Source organism: Halichoerus grypus, chromosome X (genome assembly GCF_964656455.1).
Source record: "Halichoerus grypus chromosome X, mHalGry1.hap1.1, whole genome shotgun sequence".
Lineage (NCBI taxonomy): Eukaryota > Metazoa > Chordata > Mammalia > Carnivora > Phocidae > Halichoerus > Halichoerus grypus.
Genome location: NC_135727.1, coordinates 118,265,078 through 118,284,782, shown reverse-complemented (window position 1 = coordinate 118,284,782; position 19,705 = coordinate 118,265,078). Strand labels below are relative to the sequence as shown.

Here is a 19,705-nt window from a genome sequence, read left to right as displayed (position 1 = left end):
TGAGAGAGAGAGGGAGAGAGCACAAACAGAGGGAGGGGCAGAGGGAGAGGGAGAAGCAGACCCCCTGCTGAGCGGGCAGCCCGACACAGGGCTCAATCTCAGGACCATGAGATCATCACCTGAGCCAGAGGCAGACACTTAAATGACTGAACCACCCAGGTGCCCCTGGAATTCTACTTTTAAAGGGAACTTGCATTTTCTGTTGATGTGGTTTTCTCATAAAGAAGGAGCACAGCTCTTCAACAGCTTTTTTTTTTAAAGGAGTCCATCAGAAACACCTTCTGTGTGTATATACCTTAGCAGGCACACCTCGCCACGCAGAGAGTGAAGAATCAGTTCATTTTTTCTTTGCTCTGCGTGTGGTCTAAGATCTGATTATATTTCCCTTACCACACTTTCTCTTAGGACAAGTTACTAAAACACTATATAACTTAAAGAGCCAAGTTCTTACCCCAAAGGACCAAATGTTAGTATCTGGAATAGTGGACAGAACATAAGTAGTGGAGTCAGAAACATCTGGAATTGAATCTCAGTGCTGCCACTTCTTATCCAGTCTTGTCAGTTAAAACCTCTCTACCTATTCCGTTAGTGGAGATACCTATAGCTCACAAATTCAATTTTGATGCTAAAATAACATTTTAGTGTCTAGAATATGGTAGATGCTAAAAGCAAATGTTAGTTTGAAATTCCTACCGTATCGGAGTCCCAGACACTGGCATGTGCGAGATAACCACCACAAAGGTTTCAGTGAACCAAAATGACGCTGGTCTCCCAACTGCAAAGCTGACATTTTCTCTACCCTATGGATTTTTAGGTTGGTGAAAGAGCATGTTGCCAATATTTATCAACACACTGAATCATGCTGAAGATTCACTAAGTTTACACCTATTTACTTACCAAAAGAAATAATATGATGACAGATGCCTACGTTTGGTAGACTTACAGAGCTTGGTAATCTTAGATTTGCATTTGTGTAGGATTTATTTATGTGCAGCACAGTGACAAAGAATGACCTTGTTGTTTTTTTGTGGATGACACTTGATTTTTTTTTACCTTGTTTTCTTGAGAGTTTACAGTATATAGAGCTTTAAGAGCTCCAGAGGTAGTCTAGGTTTTTAGCTTCTCACAGAAAGTGGGCTTATTGACTGATACACAGCTGATGTTACTAAGCAGCTACAGAATGGTCTTTACAGCAAAAAATGGATTGATTTATTTAAAAAGTCAGGTAAGAAATTTTTTATGTGGAGAAATTTAAAAAGTTGACAGAATAGTATAACGTACCTCCCCCTGACACACATATCCATCACCCACGCCTGTCCACCATCAACCTATGGCTAATCCCATCCCATCCACACCTCTATCCACTTTGCTCTTCTGGTATTCACTGAAAGCCAACCCCACACATCAGAGCATTTTATCCGTAAGGCAGAGACAGATTTAATAAGAGAAAGCTATAGTCCTTCACTGCCTACACTCTAACCAGAAGTCAGACAGCAGTATTTTCTCAGACTCTTGTAAAACATCCCAATAAGTCCTCCTCTAGAAGCTGTAGCCTCCACATTAGTCATTATGTGAGCCGGTCATTTACAGAACCTAATTTACGGCCGCCGATTACTGGAGAATTTCCCTCAGGCTGTGAGTGCTACAAGGGCAAGGAATGTATCTCACTGCTCACCTCCAGTGTCCTAATGCTTCCTATCCAGTCAGATAGGGTCCACCCAAGTGCTCTTTAAGGACAATGCATGAATGTGACATAACACTTTTAGTTTCATAAAAATGTCTGTGGACTGAGATGTTTCCTTTTCTTGAAAGGTCCAAGAGGAAAGTACTTGGAAGAAAAGATTCTGGGGATATGTCCACTCGAAGCAAATCGAGGGCTTCTCTTGGCAGCAGCAGCAGCGGCAGCAGCAGCGCCGGTTCTGTCCCTTTGCCCAACAGCAACGTGACCACCCCAAACAGCCAGAGGTCTCCTGGCCTCATCTACCGAAATGCCAAAAAGTCCAACACATCGAACGAAGAGTTTAAGCTGTTACTCCTCAAGAAAGGAAGTCGCTCAGATTCTAGTTACCGCATGTCTGCTACTGAGATCCTGAAGAGTCCCATCTTGCCCAAACCTCCGGGAGAGCTCACCGCTGAGTCCCCACAAAGCACCCATGAGGCCCATCAGGGGGCACCTGGGGCCGAGGCATTGTCCCCACTCTCTCCATGCTCCCCGAGAGTTAACGCAGAAGGGTTTTCCTCAAAGAACTTTGCCACCTCAGCATCGGCAAGGGTTGGCCGTTCCCGAGCGCCCCCCGCGGCCAGCAGCAGTCGCTATAGCGTCCGCTGCAGGCTGTACAACGCGCCCATGCAGGCCATCTCTGAGGGTGAGACAGAAAATTCTGATGGGAGCCCACATGACGACCGATCCTCCCAGAGCTCAACATAGGTGGCCCGGGCCAGGCTGGCTGGCAAAGGCCAAAACCCTTAGTCATATGAGGATGTAGGAACAGAACAGAGGACTGGGGAGAAGTCAGCACACCATGGGGTACCATCACTGCTTACCAACGAATTCCTAAATATTTGCTGGGGAAATGGAAGATGGTCTTTCTTGATTATTTTCCACATTTTTAAGTAGCTGCACTGTCTTTCATATTTTTCTTTAGCTTAGTTTGATTTACCCAATCTCATTCCTTTTGATAATATAGAATTTGAAAATGTCTGCTTTTCATGAAACCTAGAAAAAGTTTTCCCAGAGCTGCCTATTCAGAAAACAAAGCCCTCACTGTCATAATTCTTAAGAAGATGAAATTACTCTGGAGGTTTGGTATTTTTTTATATTAAAATGAACTAAAGCAAAATTCAGAAGAACTACACACATGTAAATACCATATTTTTGATAAAAATGTGTAAATAGATTTATCAATGACGAGTGGACATGTGGCCAATTATCTACCACACACCAACTGTTTATAGAACACAACAAATAAAGTGTAATAATTGTATTCTGTGAATACCATTTTCATATAAAATACCATATTTAAATGTCCACCAATATGATTTTCTGAGTGATAAACCTCAATTACGAATTTTAAACTGGTGAAATAAAGAAAATCTTGAGGTCATATACTGAAATGTGATTAATTTAAAATAATGAATTCAGACCTCACCATTTTTGTGACAAATTGCAGCACCAAACAAGCGAATAGTAACACATGGCTATGATTTGCCATGTGGTAATTTGGACAGAATGAAAAGCATGCTTTTGATTTTTTTTTTAATCAATGAGAAAAATCATCATTCTCAACACAAAGCCCTGAAGAACAACATTTGACAGTGTCTTTTAGACTTTTAAGTTTTCAATGGATTGCTTTAAAGAGAATGAATAGGGAAAACAATAGTTAATTTTAGGTTATGTTTTATATTAGGCTACTGGGGACATAAACAGTCATAAACTCCTTAAACAGTTTAGCAATTAGCTCCAGGTTCTTTAACTAACAAAAATAAAACATAAGCATGCCACAGAGCTATTGATTTATCAGTAAGTACCTGCAATGAGTTTTCAGTGAAGCTTTCTCTCTGTGCTGATGAGATTCATGCTACCTAAAAAGTAACAGAAATGACACTGTGAACAATATAGTTGGGAAATAGGTATGTGTATATGCATTATTTATATTCACTGTTAAACCGGGAATGGGGAACAGCTCTGGTTCACAATGCTACATACAAATGAGTTTTTGTCTGATTTTACTATATCTGCTTGATGGCAAAAGGGGAGGGTGGTGGGTGGGAAAGGAAATATCAGGGCAAGTGCTCTGATAAAATGAAGGCAGGGAAACAAGCTGAATTACTTGAAATTACTTGAATTTTCTTGTCTTAAAACTGAAAAAAAAGTAGTTACAAGTTGAAATCTGCAAATGGTTCTTACACCTCTGATTTTAACGTGAACTGATACTAATGTTTGAAATATGTCAGAAATATAAGCAGCTATGTACTTAGAATATGTTTTGAATGGGACAAGGTAGAAAGTAAAGAGAACTAAGAAGGGATATGGCCTATAAAAGAATAGAATGTGATTAGAATGCTAGAACAGACCAGCATTACCAAGAAATTGATAAGCAACTGGCTTTAAGTTTATGCAAGTGGTATTTGGGAAAGTAGGATGTGTGAAAGCGGGTTTGTGGCTTTGGTTTGATTCATACAACATGAAGGAGAAAGCCTGGTCTAAGAGGATGCTGTCTTTCAATAGAAACACTTTCTAAGATGTTATAGATTGAGAATTAGAGAATCTGATTGCTGTTGGTTTTTGTTTGTAAAGAAAAAAAATGTCTGTCTTCTACTATTTGTTTTCACTATCAAATTGTATTTCTTAATTTCTTGTCATCCTTGTATGTAAAATGGGTCCTGGGGGTGGCGGGGTAGAGGAGGGAGAATGTGTGTGTGGGTGTGTGTGTGGATGTGGGTGTGTGGGTGTGGGTGCTTGCGCTGGGATAGATAAGCTACTTGGTAAAGGGTACATTTGAACATGTATAAAGTGTTATACTTTTTATTAAAAGAAAAATGTTTGGGGGTTTGAAAAAAAATGGACCATCATTTCTCATTGGAACCCATTAGTCAAGAAAACCAGCATGGTTTGACACCACATGGGAACATGAATAACTTTTTCTCATGCTTTGAAAAGTACACTTGGCAAAATTTTAAAAATAAAGTTTTTAGACAAATGCGCTAAGAAACCGTCATTTCCAGTCCCAATAGGTGATCTTTTGTAATTTTCATAAAAGCAGTTCGTTTGCAGTATGGCTTTTGTGTAGTTAGGGGTTTTTTAAGCGTAAAGAAAGTATGTGGGCTTTAAAAGTGATTCTAAATCTTGAATAGGAAACCCATTAATTGGCTTTAATAAATATGTCACCTTTTTATTATCGACATCAATTTAAGTAATGGTACCATATATTTTTTAAAATACATACTGACTTGAATTGTGAGGCAATAAGATTCCTTCTATATGTAATGATCACAGAACTAACCCTTATAATATAGTTTTACTTATTTTGTTTACTCTAAAAATCTATAGCAGAGTTTCTCTATTTTATATTTCATAGATTAAAAAAAAAACCCAAATAATGATGGATTTTAAATTCACTGTGTTAAGAGTATTGAGTAACTGAGTTAAAAAAAAAAAAAAAAGTAAGGAATTCCTTAGTAATCTGGAATATTCTACATGGCTTTATTACATAGCATATAAGACCAAGAATTAGAGGGCTGTCTTCAACATCACTACCGTTTTGAAGCAGGGTACACACATTAGGTATTGTAAAAAACATCAATCCAAACTTTTCTTCTGTTGTTTGCACTGATGCTAATTTTTTGTTCTTTTATGTTTATACAACATGTCTGTGTTGTGTGGGGAAAATTTTTTTTTCCTTACTTTTTGGTTTTTTGTGTTTGGGGTGTTTTTTTGTTTTTTGTTGTTGTTTTTTTTTTTTTTTTTTTTTGGCTAAGTAGAGGACATGGACTAGTTGTAGCAAACAAAACACACTGTTTGCTCTTGCCAAAGGTCAGTGAGTGAGTACATTTGCTGCAGTGATGGCAGACTTAGAGAACTAGATCATGACAAAGGTTTAAAACTATAAAGAAGGTTACAGTGTAACTATTTTGGTACTAGAACCAGTTCATGCTGGCCAAAAAGACAATGGTTTATGGACTTGCATCCATTTTGTATTTTTGTAATATTTGTAAATATGAACTTTTTAAATTGTCGCAGAAATGGTTTCTTTTGTAAGATGTTTTCAACGTTTACATTCAATTCAAGCCTTTGTATATTTTAGAGCTGTGCAACACTTTAAGTCTTGTATTTATTTTTAGTAAAAATGGTGACAGTTTCATTGTGAACCCCTCTCAAAAAAAATGTACCAGAAAAGTTTGATTACCTAGAAAGTGTGTATAGAAACTGCAAATAAACGTGACTGCAATTAAACAACCAGTTTCTCTTGGATTATGTAACTGCATTCTTGGGGTTTCACAAACAGCAAGTGTTTTATAGGGAACTGGACATAAAGGGAACTGCTATAGCAAAAGTATGAGGGGAAAAAAAGTAATAAATAGTGTATAATGAGCTCCAATCTCATTTTGGGTTTTGGGTTTGTTTTTTTTTTAGATTTTTTTAAAGTAATCTCAACACCCAACATGGGGCTCCAACTCATAACCCCGAGATCACACAAGCTCTACTGACTGAGCCAGCCAGGCGCCTCTCTAATCTCGTTTTGTATTTGAGAGGAGAAAGAATAAATTTCCAATATCTACTATACTTTCCTTGTAGCTCCTCTGTGAGCCAGGAAAAGATTTATGGCTTTACTTTAAAATACTTACCTGCTTTGCTTCTGATAACTCAGACTGTGCCTCCTTCTGAAGATGGGCAGCCTCGATATACATATGCCAATATGCCACTAAATAATGTCATGTACCCTTTATTACGTAGCAAATTTATGTGCCAGATAGTGTTTTAAGTGCTTTGCTTACTCAAACTCATGTACTCCCCACATTGTGCCCATTTAACAGATGGGGAAGCGCAAGCACAGAGCTGTGTCACCTGACTTGTCCAAAGCCGTGGAGGGACTAAATGTTGGGGCCGCAGTTAACCCCAGTAAATCTGGCTCCAGGGTCTGTGTTACCTCCCCATGAGGTAACAACTTTTTAAAATAACTTTCCCCCTGTTTGTACCAAACCTCCACAATTAAGGCCCCATATCCTCTCCTTCGAATTCCAGCAATGACGCGCACACCTAGGATAGAGCCAAAGTCGACGTCTGTGACGGGAGGGCGAGAGATAGAATTACATTTAAAAAAACAAAATTTTCAGGCGCCTGGGGGGCTCAGTTGGTTGAGCGACTGCCTTCAGCTCAGGTCATGATCATGGAGTTCCGGGATCGAGTCCCGCATCGGGCTCCCTGCTCAGCAGGGAGTCTGCTTCTCCCTCTGACCCTCCCCCCTCTCATGTGCTCTCTCTCTCTCTCTCTCATTCTCTCTCTCAAATAAATAAATAAAATCTTTAAAAAAAAATTTTTTTTTTTTTTTCAAAAAATCAACCAATGACAGTGGAGAGGACACGCGCCCAGCAGCCTCACCACGCCGAGCGTTCTCCACGAAGCGTCTCCGGCGCTGGAAGAATCGCGCGCCCATGCGCCGGCGCCCCTGCGCAGCCGCAGAAACACCTCTCAGCGTTGGAGGCTCGCCGCTCTGCTCTAGTGCCGGGTCCCAATCCCACCAGCTTTTGCGAGCGGAAATCTGAACTCGAACGCCCAGCTACAGACGTTCGGAGGCGGGCACTGCCGGCTGCGCAATGGGAGGGAAAGCCCCTCCCCTTGGCTGTCGCCCTAGCAACGTTCCTATTCCCCCAACCATTGCGCAGGCGCCCGCCGGATAAGAGCCGCGTGTATGGGAAGAAGAGTGCCGCGTGCTCGCTAGTGCGCGCGTAGTTCCGGAGCTTCCGGGGTCCTCGAGGCGGGCGTGTCACGTGGCCAGGCCCGACTTCCGGTGGGCGGATCGTTTGTGAAGCTATAGAGTTAACGGTTTTGGCCGTTGACGCTCCGGGAGGCTGGCTGACAGTAATTGGTTCCCGTGCCCTCCGGCAGCCGGTAAGGCAGATCTTCATGCCAGAACAGGTCTGTTTAGCGATACTTTTTCCTTCCCTTGAACTTTCTTGCCTCTCGGGTGTGCGGCGAGAAACCGCTGAGATTCGGTTTGGTGTGACGGTTGGGGAGCTCTGGGGCGGAGCGGGGGGCGGGGCGGGGCAGGATTTGCCTTGAGGGAAGAAAAGGGACTTGATTTTCGGGATCGCGCTGAGGGGTGGTTCAGGGTGGTTCCCGCCGCCTGTCCCGGGATACCAGCGGCTATGAGCTTGTGAGATTTGGCCGCTTTTTGAGTACTTTGTGCTGACTTTCTGGGACAAGTAGATCCTTTTTCGTCCTTTCTCTTCCTTAGCGAAGGCGGTTGGGGGGCGAAGAACTACCAAGACTCTGAGACTTTATATAGAATTTTGAGTTTAAAGAATTGATGAACTAGCGAGTTGATTCGTTAAAACATTTCTGTGAGAACGTTGATTTTGAGGCTTTGTTGGTAACCTCGTTTGATCAATGACAGTGCAGTCTTCTACATAAACGCGAGGCGAAAGAAAATAAAGGCACGATTGTTTGAGAACTTGGTTAGAGATCGCTTCCTTCCCTCCTCTACCTGGCTCTCCCCAAATTAGGACTGCTCTAGGGTTTTAAACTACTTTAATAGTTACAAATAGTGATTTTACAAGCAGCTTTTCTTCACGGTGTTTTATAAAAACAGGGCATGGGCTCGATTCAGTGCTGGGCGATGGGATACAGTTAGGGCGGCATTATCTCCCATCTGGCAACTTTGTGGTCGGGTTAAGTTTGATACGGACAGAAGGGCTAGTTTTGAGAGTCTGGACAGGATTTTTAGAAAATGATTGTTCAGTGTTTTGACACAATTTTGATAAAAAAAAAAATTGGGTGTTGTAATCTGCCTTGGTTTTGCTATGTATTTTTTTCAGTGGTTTTCGGGTGAAACGCTGTTTTCATCCTTCACATTTTCGCTCAATCTTGGAAGCTGAATCTTCAAATGACTTTTGAAAAATGCCTTTGAAATGCCTTTAAAGTCTAAAAAACGTCTTCAAAAAAAAACCCAGGTGGCTTCTTGTTCTTAGGTTATCAAGAGTTTAGGTTTTCTATCGTAAAATACAAAAGAGCTTCATTTTAAGTAAACTCATTTTGCAGGATTTTGAGTTTAATGAATTATATTAATTAATTTTGCATAATCCAGTCATGGTTAGGCTCTAAGAAATTGTTGTGGAAACTTTATCTTATGTGAAGACGGGAAAGGAACTAAAATTGATGCTGTGCGTGCTGTGAACCAGACGTGATACTCAGTGCTTAACTGTGTCATTTGGTCTTAGACAGCCCTGTGAAGCAGATATTATTCCAACTTTACAAGTTAAGAAATTGAGGCACAGAGAGTTTAAATACCTTCTTGAAGCAAAATAGCAAATTTTGCAATTTGGATTTGGGTTCAAGTATTTTTTAAAGCCCAGTTCTTTGCATTATGTCCTGGTTTTTAAAATTTGTTTACAAAAACGGTTGCTGTATCTGCAGTATACAGGTGCAATGTGAATGAAAATTACATGTTTTGACCCTGAGTATTTATTGTCCATGTGCTCCATGACAAATAGTTCTGTTGGGAGGATGTTATGAATATCCAAATAATGAAATAACGGTTGCGAACAGTGAGTGCCTTTGCTGTGCCAGCCATGAATTCTAAACACTTGACGTGTATTAATTCATTTAAGCCTCATAACTCCGTGTGAGGTCTGTACTATTATCACCATATTACAGATTAAAAAAAAAAAAAAGTACAGAGAAGTCACACAACTAGTAAGCGGAGGAGCTGGGACCTAAAACTGAGGTATTCTGGCCCCAAGCCTAAGGTCTTTAGGCTATTTGATGTTTCCCCTTGTGTAACGATTACCTTAAAAGCATTACTGTGTGAGTGTTCTGGTACTTTGGGGAAAGCAGTGTCACTTTTGGATGGGATGACTTAGCGCCTTTGCTTTGTGGAGATGGAACTTGAGTTGAACTTTGAAGTTGAAAAGGTTCTCCTAGGTGGAGAACCAGCAGGGTATTGTGGGTAGAGGTCATGACAGGAGTGAGAGGTTCAAAGAGTGCAAGACTGGTGATTTGTAAATGTGCCACAGAGTTAGAAATGTCTGGAGTCTGGTGGTGGACTCAATGAATGCTGCATCTGTGTCTAACTACAGCCAAGTTTTGGCTGCAGTGTAATTAGTCCAGTAGAGAATTGTCTGATTTTAAGAGTCTATAACGGTGGTGGCAGACTTTGTCTATAAAAGGCCGGATAGTAAGTATTTTAGGCTTAGAGCAGGGGGACAGGTGGTAAGAGGTGATCTCACTTGAGGAGTGTGGAGGCTTCTGTGTAAGGACCTTGTAGGCCATTGTAGGAGTTTGGGTTTTATTTTGTTATTGTTAGAGAAGGGATTCCAGGTGATTTTAATAATGAATAAGTAAAGCCCATAGACTCTGGAGCCAGACTGCACCACTGTCTAGCTATGAGACCTGGATAGATTATTTAAACTCACTTAGCCTCAATTTTCTCTTAAGAAAAATGGGGATAATAACAGAGCCTGCCCTATAGCGTTGTCAGGAATACTAAATGAGTTAACACACATCAAGTGCTTAGAACACTGGCTGGCACAGAGTCGGCTGTAAAATCTGTTAGCTATTATTATCTGTACCTTGTGGTATATTCCAAATTTTCTATAGTGAAACATATGTAATGAAAAATTACACATATAAAATATAAAACAAAATTGTTAGAAGTACAATGAGATTATAGGAAATACTATTAGAGTTGGGAAATTTGAATTCAATATTCTTATTCCTTGAGAGTTCAAGTAGAGGTGCAAGACTGCTCCACAGTCGGCTTTGTCAGATATCTGTGAATTGGGGACTTCTTACATAAATCATGGCCTATCTGCAAGATAGAAAATGAGGAAGTTGTTAGAGTGACTACAGTATATCTAAAGGTATTGGTTTGGAAAGACCTAGCCCACCATTGATTATTTTTGCCTGTTTTTGAGCTTTAGATCAATTGAATCATAGAGTATTTTCTCTTTTGTATCTGAGTTTTACTCACCTGTATGGTTGTGAGATTCATCCTCATGTGTGGCAATAGTTGGTTCATTCTCGTTGCTGTGTAGGCTTCCTTTGTATGAAAACACAGCAGTTTAATTATTCAATATTAGTCTTATAATCAGAATAAAACAACCAGTTTAAAGAATAAAAGTTACACCTCAAATTGGAGGTATTTTTTTTTTTTTTTTTGAGAGAGAGAGCATAAGTGGGGAGGGGGAGAGGGAGAAAGAGAATCTTTTTTTTTTTTTTAATTTAAAGATTTATTTATCTGAGGGGGAGAGAGAGCGACCGACAGCACGAGTTGGGGGAGGGGCAAAGGGCAAGAAACCCAAGTAGACACAGGGCTCCTTCCCACAACCCTGAGATCATGACCTGAGCTGAAACCAAGAGTCCAGCGCTCAACTGACTGAGCCACCCAGGGGCCCCTCAGCTGCTTTCAAAAAGTAGTTAGGAGTTGTGTTCCCTTGTTCATTTTTTTCCAGCATTTACTCTGTAGCCTTTCAGTTGTGAAGCATTCACTTCACAATTTGGAATTTGCGTGTGATCTTGATTCTTATTCCTAGGTGTGGCAGCCTAGCCATTCAATTATTAAGGGTTTATTCTAAATCACTAATGGATGAGTTACTGTTTTGTCACTCTCTAAAATTCAGCCAGGACTCCCAATTCAGTTGGAGTTGGCATTCTGAGAACATAACCCTATTAAGTTGATTATGGTAGTAAGTCTGTGACGTAACTTATTTATGTGTTGTTTTTCAGGAGTAGGTGGTTTACCAGACCTAGGTGACCAGGGAGTTTCACAAATAAACTCTCCAGCAAGTTTAAATATATTTAGGCCCAACTCCGAGGAGGTGGAGTGCTGCTGTTGCACAAAAAAGATGTCTAGCGGCTCCAGTGAAGTTGATGTGGTTTGTATTTCAAATTGAAAATCTGTCTTTGTTCTTTTCACTGTGCTCTCTTTCTTTTCTAAATTGAATTTAATTTCATTCAGTGAAGTGCAGAAATAACAACTTCATGAGTTTTGACAGTGGTCTATAAAGCTGCGGCAAACATTCATGTACAAGTTTTTTGTGAACAGATACTAGCATTTCCTTTGGGTAAATACTCAGGAGCTGAATTGCTAGCTCATAGGGTTAACGTAACTTCATGAAAATCTTGCCAAACAGTCTTTCAAAATCGTTGTGCTGTTGTACAATTTTGTCACATTCTGCTATGTTTCTTGATTCCTGAAGGTGAGTAAAAATAGATTATTAAACTATATATAATTTGGCTTAACAGAAAAAGCATTTCTTTACTTAAATAAGGATGTGGGTATTAATGCCACCTAAGCGCTATGGGCAATTCTCTTAACTTCTATCAGCCCCAGTATCTTTTCATCTTTGGACATAATGTTAACCGCCTACTGAAAATTGCTTTCTGAAATAAATATGTGAAAGCAGTTTGAAAAGCATAAGGCATTGTACACGGTATATTTTTATCAGAACTAATCTATAGCCCATTCCATATTGTTTTGGTTATGCTTTTTGAAACAAAGACTACACAGCTTCTCTCTGTCTCTATTTTAACATTATTCCTATAGTTTATAATTCATTCTTAGAATACTGTTACTAAATGAAATCTAACGGCTATTTATTGTATATTTATTTATACCCTGTCCTATTCCAAAAAAAAATGTTTTAAGGTGATTAATTTAGCAAGAAAAATAGGTGCTTAAGTGTTTCCTATTTTGTCCACAGAGTGGCACTGTTGGATTATTTAAAAATAAAAGCCATGTAACCTGGTTCTTTGTTCATGGTTAGAGATACTTGCTTTTACAGCAATTCTGGTGCCAGGTTACTAGACTAGTCTTTCTACCCTGAGTTACACGAGAGGTTAAGCTCAATAGAAAATGATATCTTAAGTGTAGTTGGGATAATGAGAGAACAGTTTTGCAAGAACATCTTTCCATGTAGTCCCTAGTATTTACAGTGGACGGAGGTCCTTTGATAATCACCAATAGGCTTTTGGGGCTTCTTAAAAGTGAAATTGAAGTCCTCAGTTTTTCTTTCAGTTCTATCTTTCATCTTTCCTTTTAATTTGTTAATACATCTTCCTTAGATAAGAACACGAATACCTGCTTATGATGATGATAGCACTGTTCTTTATGCATATGAACCAAACACTGCATATATCAATAATGTAAGTAATGTTAATTGCCATTTGCCAAATATATTAGCACTTAACCATTTTAAAGAAAAAGGTTTAAATTCTTCATATATTATAGAGTTCTTCTAAACTCAAACTCAAAAAATATTGGCCTCTCCTGAATTTGTTTGCTTCCTTTCATTAGACAATGAGCACTTAACCATTTTACTTCCCTTTTCCTTAGGTAGTAGGAAGTTCAGAGCAGTTTATACTCATTTTCAGTGCAAAACTCGAAACCTAGGTCCTTCTGATATAATAAATTCTTATTTCCTCTCTTAATTAGCAGTTGTCATTTTCATTCTCGTACTAATGTGAGTTTTTATTTTGTCTCTGCTTTAGATTAAGACTTCTGAATCCTTTTGAAAAGTTGGTGACAAATAAAAACAATTTAAATAAATAAATGTAAAGTTTTTTTCCTCCTAGCGTTCAGTTTGGCTCTTATAAAAGTAAAGCATTAACTACTTAACTTTTAAAATATTAGCAGGAAAGCGTGATGTCTGACACATCCTACAACGAAGAACAACAAAAAACAGTTATGGATGTCCTCACTCATTGTCAGGTATAAAAGTTCTGTCTCTCAAATGTAGTTTTCTGAAATACTAAGTTAAAATTCCCTTTATCTCATGTAAAGTATACAATTAATTGAAATTTTGCTGTATCAAATTACTTATGATTATGCCTTCATTGTAATGATTTTTAATAATTTATAGTTAGAGTAGCATCTCCAGGTGAAAATTTTGAAATACCAATATGTGTGTTTTATAGCTTTGTTTTAAAAGCCCTTAACTGAAGAAATGTATGTTATGTTGCTTGATATTGAATTAATTTCCCCTACAAAATCTTTAAAGGAAATTGTCTGATACAGAAAAAAATTAGTATGTGCCTTAAATGCATTGTTGAGATAGCTCAGTCGAAAAAATGGCAGCATACCATTGTTTTTTAAAGAGCATATCTTAACATAGTTTGTAATTTTGAGGGGATTTTGTAAAAGTTAGCGTGCTGGTAGAGATTGATGGGTGTAATTATCAAGGATTTTGTGAGCTTCATCCTCTAGAGGTAATGGAAGTTTGTTTTTTAAAAAGTAGTTAACATACAAAGTTTGTTGGATTAAAATGAGCTACCGTGCCTAAGTAAAGAATGTTTAGGTGAGTCTTTATCACTGTTATTGAGAACAGAAGTGGACTGCTTCAAGGGAACATATCAGGTCTTTGGGGAAGGGTGTACGGGGAGGGTCGGGGGGCGGTGGGAGGGGGATTCTGATGGCCTGCCTCACATAAGCATCCACGACACCCCGGGCTGCCACTGCTCTGCCAGGGCCTCCTTTCTGAGCGAAGGTGCAAGATGTGGTGGGCTAGAACGTGGAGGAGGAGAAAGGCCCAGGGGCCCAAGTCACAGCCCTGAAACAGACCAGAACGCTAGTCTTTGCACCCAAGTCTGTTCCCCTAGAGCCTGCACTGTTGACCTCAGTGCTATAGGCCAGTGGGTCTCACTTGATCAGGCAGCAGAACCACCTGGAGGGCTTGTGAAAGCAGATCGCTGCCCCCAAGGAAATGGTTCTGGCCTCCTGTTAAGTGTATTTTTGGCCTGAATGAAATTTCTGTGTATTTGAAGAATTCTCAGGTTTTTTTAGTCACATACCTGGTTGGCCAATAGAGGACATGTACTCAAAGGTTTTGTAAGGTTAATTGTTGATTGCCTGATTTTGAAATACTCTGAAGCCAGAAGTCACACCTGTTATAGTTGGCTCACTGTTCTTTCCAGCATAGAATGCTCACTGCCTGTGAATTCACACCATGGTTCTATGGAAAGAGGCTCTTTGGCCTTTTAGCAGATTTGAAGCTTTCTCACCTAAAATAGCCCCTTCCTTGACATAAAATGACTCCATCATAAATGTGGTGGCTTATAAGAATGGTGGTACGTTTACTTCCCCATATTAAAGCTTCTTAAAAATGCCTGTATGGCCTGGAGTTGAGTAGGAGGTTGGGTCTCCTTATCTCAGCCAGCTGGGCTCTGTGTCACCAAAACCAGGCATCTGGTTCTGACAGCTTAAGAGCTTTTCTTTGTTCCTAGCAGTCAAAATTTGGCTTATTGGTATTTTTATGTTACTTTTGGAATAGAAACTATTAATAGCTTGTGTTATAATAGGTCATCTATGATGCTATTCAAAATCTGGATAAGAAATTTGATGTCATTCATGGAAAAGTTTCAAAAATCCACCGTTCTCGTGTGAAATCATTGTGGCAGAATCGCGTGAGTGTTAACAAAAATATTTTCATAACTGTAATAGACCTCTCACTTCTAAAGATGCCAATGAGTTAGAAATGAGAAAGAACTATTAACTATGAGATTAGCAAGGCCAAATTGATTCTTGCTGTAGCAGCAGATAGGAGGCTAAAACTTGTTGGGAAAATGCTTAAGTTTAGGTTTGAGAAATGTATGACAATGAATATTTTTATGTTTATAACCACAATGTATAAAATTTGGTTAAAATGTAGGGTTGAAGAGGAACAAAAATCATATAATTAAAATAGAGCATTAATCTTTAGTGATACAAAGCAGTGTTACCTGAAAAATAAATTTATATTTACTACTTACTTTATTTCCTTTTTTACTTACTGACAGTTGGTTTATGCTGGGTTTGTGTCATTTCAGAAGCCACTTGGATATGCCTACAAAAATTATAGTTACCTGCTTTCCAGAAAGATCAGATTCCACAAAATGAAGAAAAAGGAGCCTCCTCCTTCTTCATTCTCTTACCCTGAAAGTTATAGCCCAACTACGCCAGTGGGGAGGCCAGCAAATGATTCCCCGATCAACCCTGTAGCAACACCCTACCATTCAGAGGAGGGGTCCCCAGAACGGGATCCGGAGTCACTCCTCCAGGAGCAGGAGCCGAATCTGAGCCGGAGTCCGACACTTCCATCCATGTATTCTTCACATTCATATCAGCCATATTTCACATCTGATGATCCAGTGCAGGGCTCCTCTTCCATGGCCTGCTATTCCAGCCCAGGGGCCCACAGCACCCACAATATCTTCTCGCCTACCCGACCTTCTGCAGCAGTATCTGGATCCATGCTGGGTCAAGGTGAGCTCAGTCCGGCACATAACCCGGAGAGGATGACTTACCCAACTCTAATGGAAAATAAGAGCCTTGGCCGTATGCCGCCCAACTTTGGTGAGTGTGAAATGACACATAGTACAAGTAGCACTATTTAACCTATAATCACAAGTAGCACTATTTAACCTATAATCACAAGTAGCACTATTTAACCTATAATCACAAGTAGCACTATTTGACCTATAATCCTCAACATCCTTGACGCAAGACCATTTCTCCCTACCCAACATCTCTTCTTTCGGGATAATGATCAGGTCAAGTTTGATTTGTCTTTTTCCCCCATTGAAGCTACAAGTTCACCAATTGGAACAGAACCAGGGATCCTAAAACAAAGCTTCTCTGATGACCCTTCAACCTGGTCCGTGGATGAAGTGATCCAGTTTCTGAAACATACAGATCCTCAGACACTCACCCCCATCGCTGACCTTTTCAGGCAACATGTAATGTATATTTTGATCTGGTTTTCCTGCCATAATGCTTTTTTCTTTCTTTTTTTCTTTAAGTAAGCTCTATACCCAATGGGGGGCTTGAACTCATGACCCCAGGATCAACAGTCTCATGCTGTAGGACTGAGCCAGCCAGGCGCCCCTGCCATAATGCTTTTGAATGACCTCTGTGCAGGCTCTTCAGTTGGGTACTGATTAGTGTGGATGGTGGGGGAACCCTAGCAACTGATTTTCCATACGGGAGAAAGGTTACTTGGCCCAAAGTTAGATCCTTAAATGGTAGAGGCTGGATTTAAATAGGAACAATGTGACATGGTGTCCTCTTTGTTATGATGCCCAGTGAATCCAGCAACTGATTCCATTTGGCTCAGTTCTGTTAACTTTATGTGGTTATTGACGATTTGGGGTGCTGATACCCTCATGCCATTTACAAAGTAACATCATGGGTTAAATTTTTATAAGTTCTGCTTTTTATTGTACTTAGTAGGAAAAGTACAGAAGTACCTGACAAAGGCAGTACTATTAAGGGTTTCAGGTCTTTTCAGACAGTACAGTTTTATTTTTAAACCAGAACTTGTAAAAACCAAGTAATATGTTTCAGCAACATCAGCCTATTAGTAAAGAACTTGAGGGAGGATGCCTCATGACTATCAAGTCATGTTTTTATAGTGTTTCCTAATGAATAAAATTAGTGGCCACATATTTGATGTACCCTTTTCCATATGGCAAGAAAATAGTTTTTAGCATCTAACTTCAGACAACTAACTGATTAGCTTTCAACATCAAGACAACACTGTAGAGCACATGTACGGTTCGTATGGATGCTAACACCCTCATATTCCAAGCTGTTCTAAGAAAAATTCTACCATTCATAGTTTTTACTCTTTGTCATAGATGTGCAGTATTTTATTCAGCCCACTATTTTAAAGGTAGGTAGTTTGATGCTTAGGACATTTTTAAGATTTAAGGTTGGGGCACCTGGGTGGCTCAGTTGGTTAAGTGTCTGCCTTCGGCTCAGGTCATGATCCCAGGGTCCTGGGATCAAGCCCTGGGTCGGGCTCCCCTTCTCGCTCTCCCTCTGCCCCTCCCCCATTTTGTGTGCGCACGCACGCTGTCTCTCTCAAATAAATATTTCTTTAAAAAGATACTAGGTTAAATTTTCTTCGTAAAATTCGAAGTAAATTTACAAGTGATCAAACCATGCTTCACTGTACAAATTATATTTTTAATAGTTTTCATCAAGCAGGTGTATACTCAAGAGAATATACATCTGGAATGAGCTGCTCTCTTACTGGTATTACATGTTCTTATAAATGAAGAAATGACCATTCTGATAAAATATGAACACATTAACTAATTACTGTTATTTCCTTCTGTCTGCAGGACATTGACGGGAAGGCTCTGCTACTACTCAAGAGTGACATGATGATGAAGTACATGGGGCTGAAGCTGGGCACAGCTGTGAAGTTGTGCCACTACATTGAGAGGCTTAAAGAAGAAAAGTTCTTTAACAATTGAAAACACGTTAGTGTAGATTTAGCTTGAACGTCATTCAGGGGAGACCAGTGCCATTTCGGTGTAAAACCATTTTTCTGCCCTTAAAAATTTTTGTTGTGTAGAAGGTTCTTTTAAAACTATGTTCTGTCCAGAATTGCAGAACTACATTACAGTCTGGTCTACTATTTTAGAAGCCATTTAACATGTTAGTATTAGCATATTCATTGGGAGTTTGTTCTTTATATCTTTTTATTATTTTCATTGAATAGTTTACAAATGTACTTCACACAGGAAACAGAAACACCTTTAATTTCTGTTCATCTTTATCTATAGAACCAAAACAGCTGAATCCCAAAGAGTAAATATCAGGGACTGAAAAGTTCTCTAATAAATCCATGGGTTTTCCTTATAAGAAAACTTAAAGATGCAACTGTAGATAGCATCTTTCTAAAATATTTTGTGTTTGTTACTACAAGGTTCTGTTCATGTTCTACCAGCTTCCCAAAAGGGAAAGCCATATAAATTATTTTCCTTTCTATTATTATTTCTATATTTGTTATATTCCTATTTAAAGAAAAGGCAACCTTATAAGCTTTTGTAAAATATTCTTACCAGTTTTTAGATAAATTGTTAGATAGAATGGTCATTTTATGCAAGAGATACTTAGTTTAAAACTTACATATTTTGCCTAAGCTTGGACATTTCGCTAGGCATTCATTGCTCACATCTCTCTATAAAGATGCCTATGTCCAGATTTTTGAAAGATATCTATTTTATTGTCTGTGTTCATAATGATGCTGTTTCATATTTATATTTTATTCTGTATCTGAAGTATACACACAAGTAAATCTTTTCTTTTTGAATTTAAGAATAGCACTTTGCACTTCACAGAGGTAAAGATTAACTATATTTAGTGAGATGTTTTTATTCTGTTAAAAATATTCGCACATTGGCTGTCACTAGTACCTCTCAGCTGACTCTCTAAGGCTTCCAGACGGGGAAGCTCTCTGTCCTGTGCAATGTTTCTAGTTCATTTGCTTTCTGAGCCATTTATCCTACTAAACTTTGGAAGATACATTAGCTCTGATTTGTCATTTTGGACTTTATTTTAAAAATTAGAACTTTCAAGTGAAAACTGTTCATTGTTTTGTTATTTATTACCTTGTTATATTGTATAACATTTGATAGAATACTTATAAGCTGTGAGAATTGGTGCTAAGTGTATTAGCCATTTTTATAAATGCCAATAAAATGTTCACCAGGGGCAGAAATGCACATTTTCCTTTTCAAAAACCAAGTGTACTTTATAAACAAATGCAATTCTTTACTGGGCATATGTAATTTAAAAGGTGTTTTTATTTATGTTATTCATTTATGTTATTTCTTGTAAGACAAGATTCTATTTTAAACTTGATCTTCTCTCAAATTGTGTGAAGATGCTGTGCCCAGCTGAACAGTCCTCAGGTGTTTGTATGAATACTATGTTTTACAGTTTTAGATTTTAAAATATAATAAAGTTTTAAAACCACAATAATGTCAAAGCCTCAGATTTGATTTTATTTGCTTTCACCGCATGACATTAATGTACGAATTTATTAGAGTCGATAAAGAAACGCTCTACTAAGTTTGTGGTTTTCTGCGTCCAGTGGGTATTAACACTTGCCCTCATTCTACAGATAAGCAGATCGCTAGCAGCAAAGGGCCGATCTCTTGTAGGGCCTAAACGAGACCCCAGGGGAGCAGTACGAAGTTCCGTCGGTGAGCTTTGTGCTC

General features: G+C 39.0%; 2 protein-coding genes and 1 long non-coding RNA gene across 9 annotated transcripts in view; 2 read left to right on the top strand and 1 right to left on the bottom strand.

The window, feature by feature from the left end:
* NHS (NHS actin remodeling regulator) overlaps positions 1 to 5,956 on the top strand; it is a 348,136-nt gene extending 342,180 nt beyond the window's left edge. For both annotated transcript variants that reach the window (XM_078064708.1, XM_078064707.1), the window contains one exon: positions 1,813 to 5,956. In XM_078064708.1, the coding sequence (XP_077920834.1) occupies positions 1,813 to 2,428 (616 nt within the window). In that variant the 3' untranslated portion in view covers positions 2,429 to 5,956. The remainder of the gene's footprint in view (positions 1 to 1,812) is intronic.
* The window catches only part of LOC118539088 (uncharacterized), a 53,522-nt gene extending 46,189 nt beyond the window's left edge, over positions 1 to 7,333 (bottom strand). Inside the window, exons 1-2 of the long non-coding RNA XR_013444687.1 lie at positions 7,100 to 7,333; positions 3,529 to 3,582 (exon numbers count right to left, since the gene is read on the bottom strand). This is a non-coding gene — a long non-coding RNA (uncharacterized LOC118539088). The remainder of the gene's footprint in view (positions 1 to 3,528; positions 3,583 to 7,099) is intronic.
* A 154-nt stretch (positions 7,334 to 7,487) lies between these two features.
* Positions 7,488 to 19,466, top strand: SCML1 (Scm polycomb group protein like 1). Of its 6 annotated transcripts, none has more exons than XM_078064716.1 (8): positions 7,488 to 7,636; positions 11,444 to 11,592; positions 12,782 to 12,862; positions 13,350 to 13,427; positions 15,014 to 15,118; positions 15,521 to 16,046; positions 16,278 to 16,429; positions 17,819 to 19,466. In XM_078064716.1, exons 2-8 carry the CDS (start codon positions 11,563 to 11,565, stop codon positions 17,951 to 17,953), a joined length of 1,107 nt encoding a protein of 368 aa, XP_077920842.1. In that variant the 5' UTR covers positions 7,488 to 7,636; positions 11,444 to 11,562; the 3' UTR covers positions 17,954 to 19,466. The 6 variants fall into 6 exon arrangements, with proteins under 6 accessions (XP_077920842.1, XP_077920843.1, XP_077920838.1 ...); XM_078064717.1 differs by having other exon boundaries at positions 7,505 to 7,609; XM_078064712.1 differs by lacking the exon at positions 7,488 to 7,636 and having other exon boundaries at positions 8,578 to 11,592.
* Positions 19,467 to 19,705: the final 239 nt, after the last annotated feature.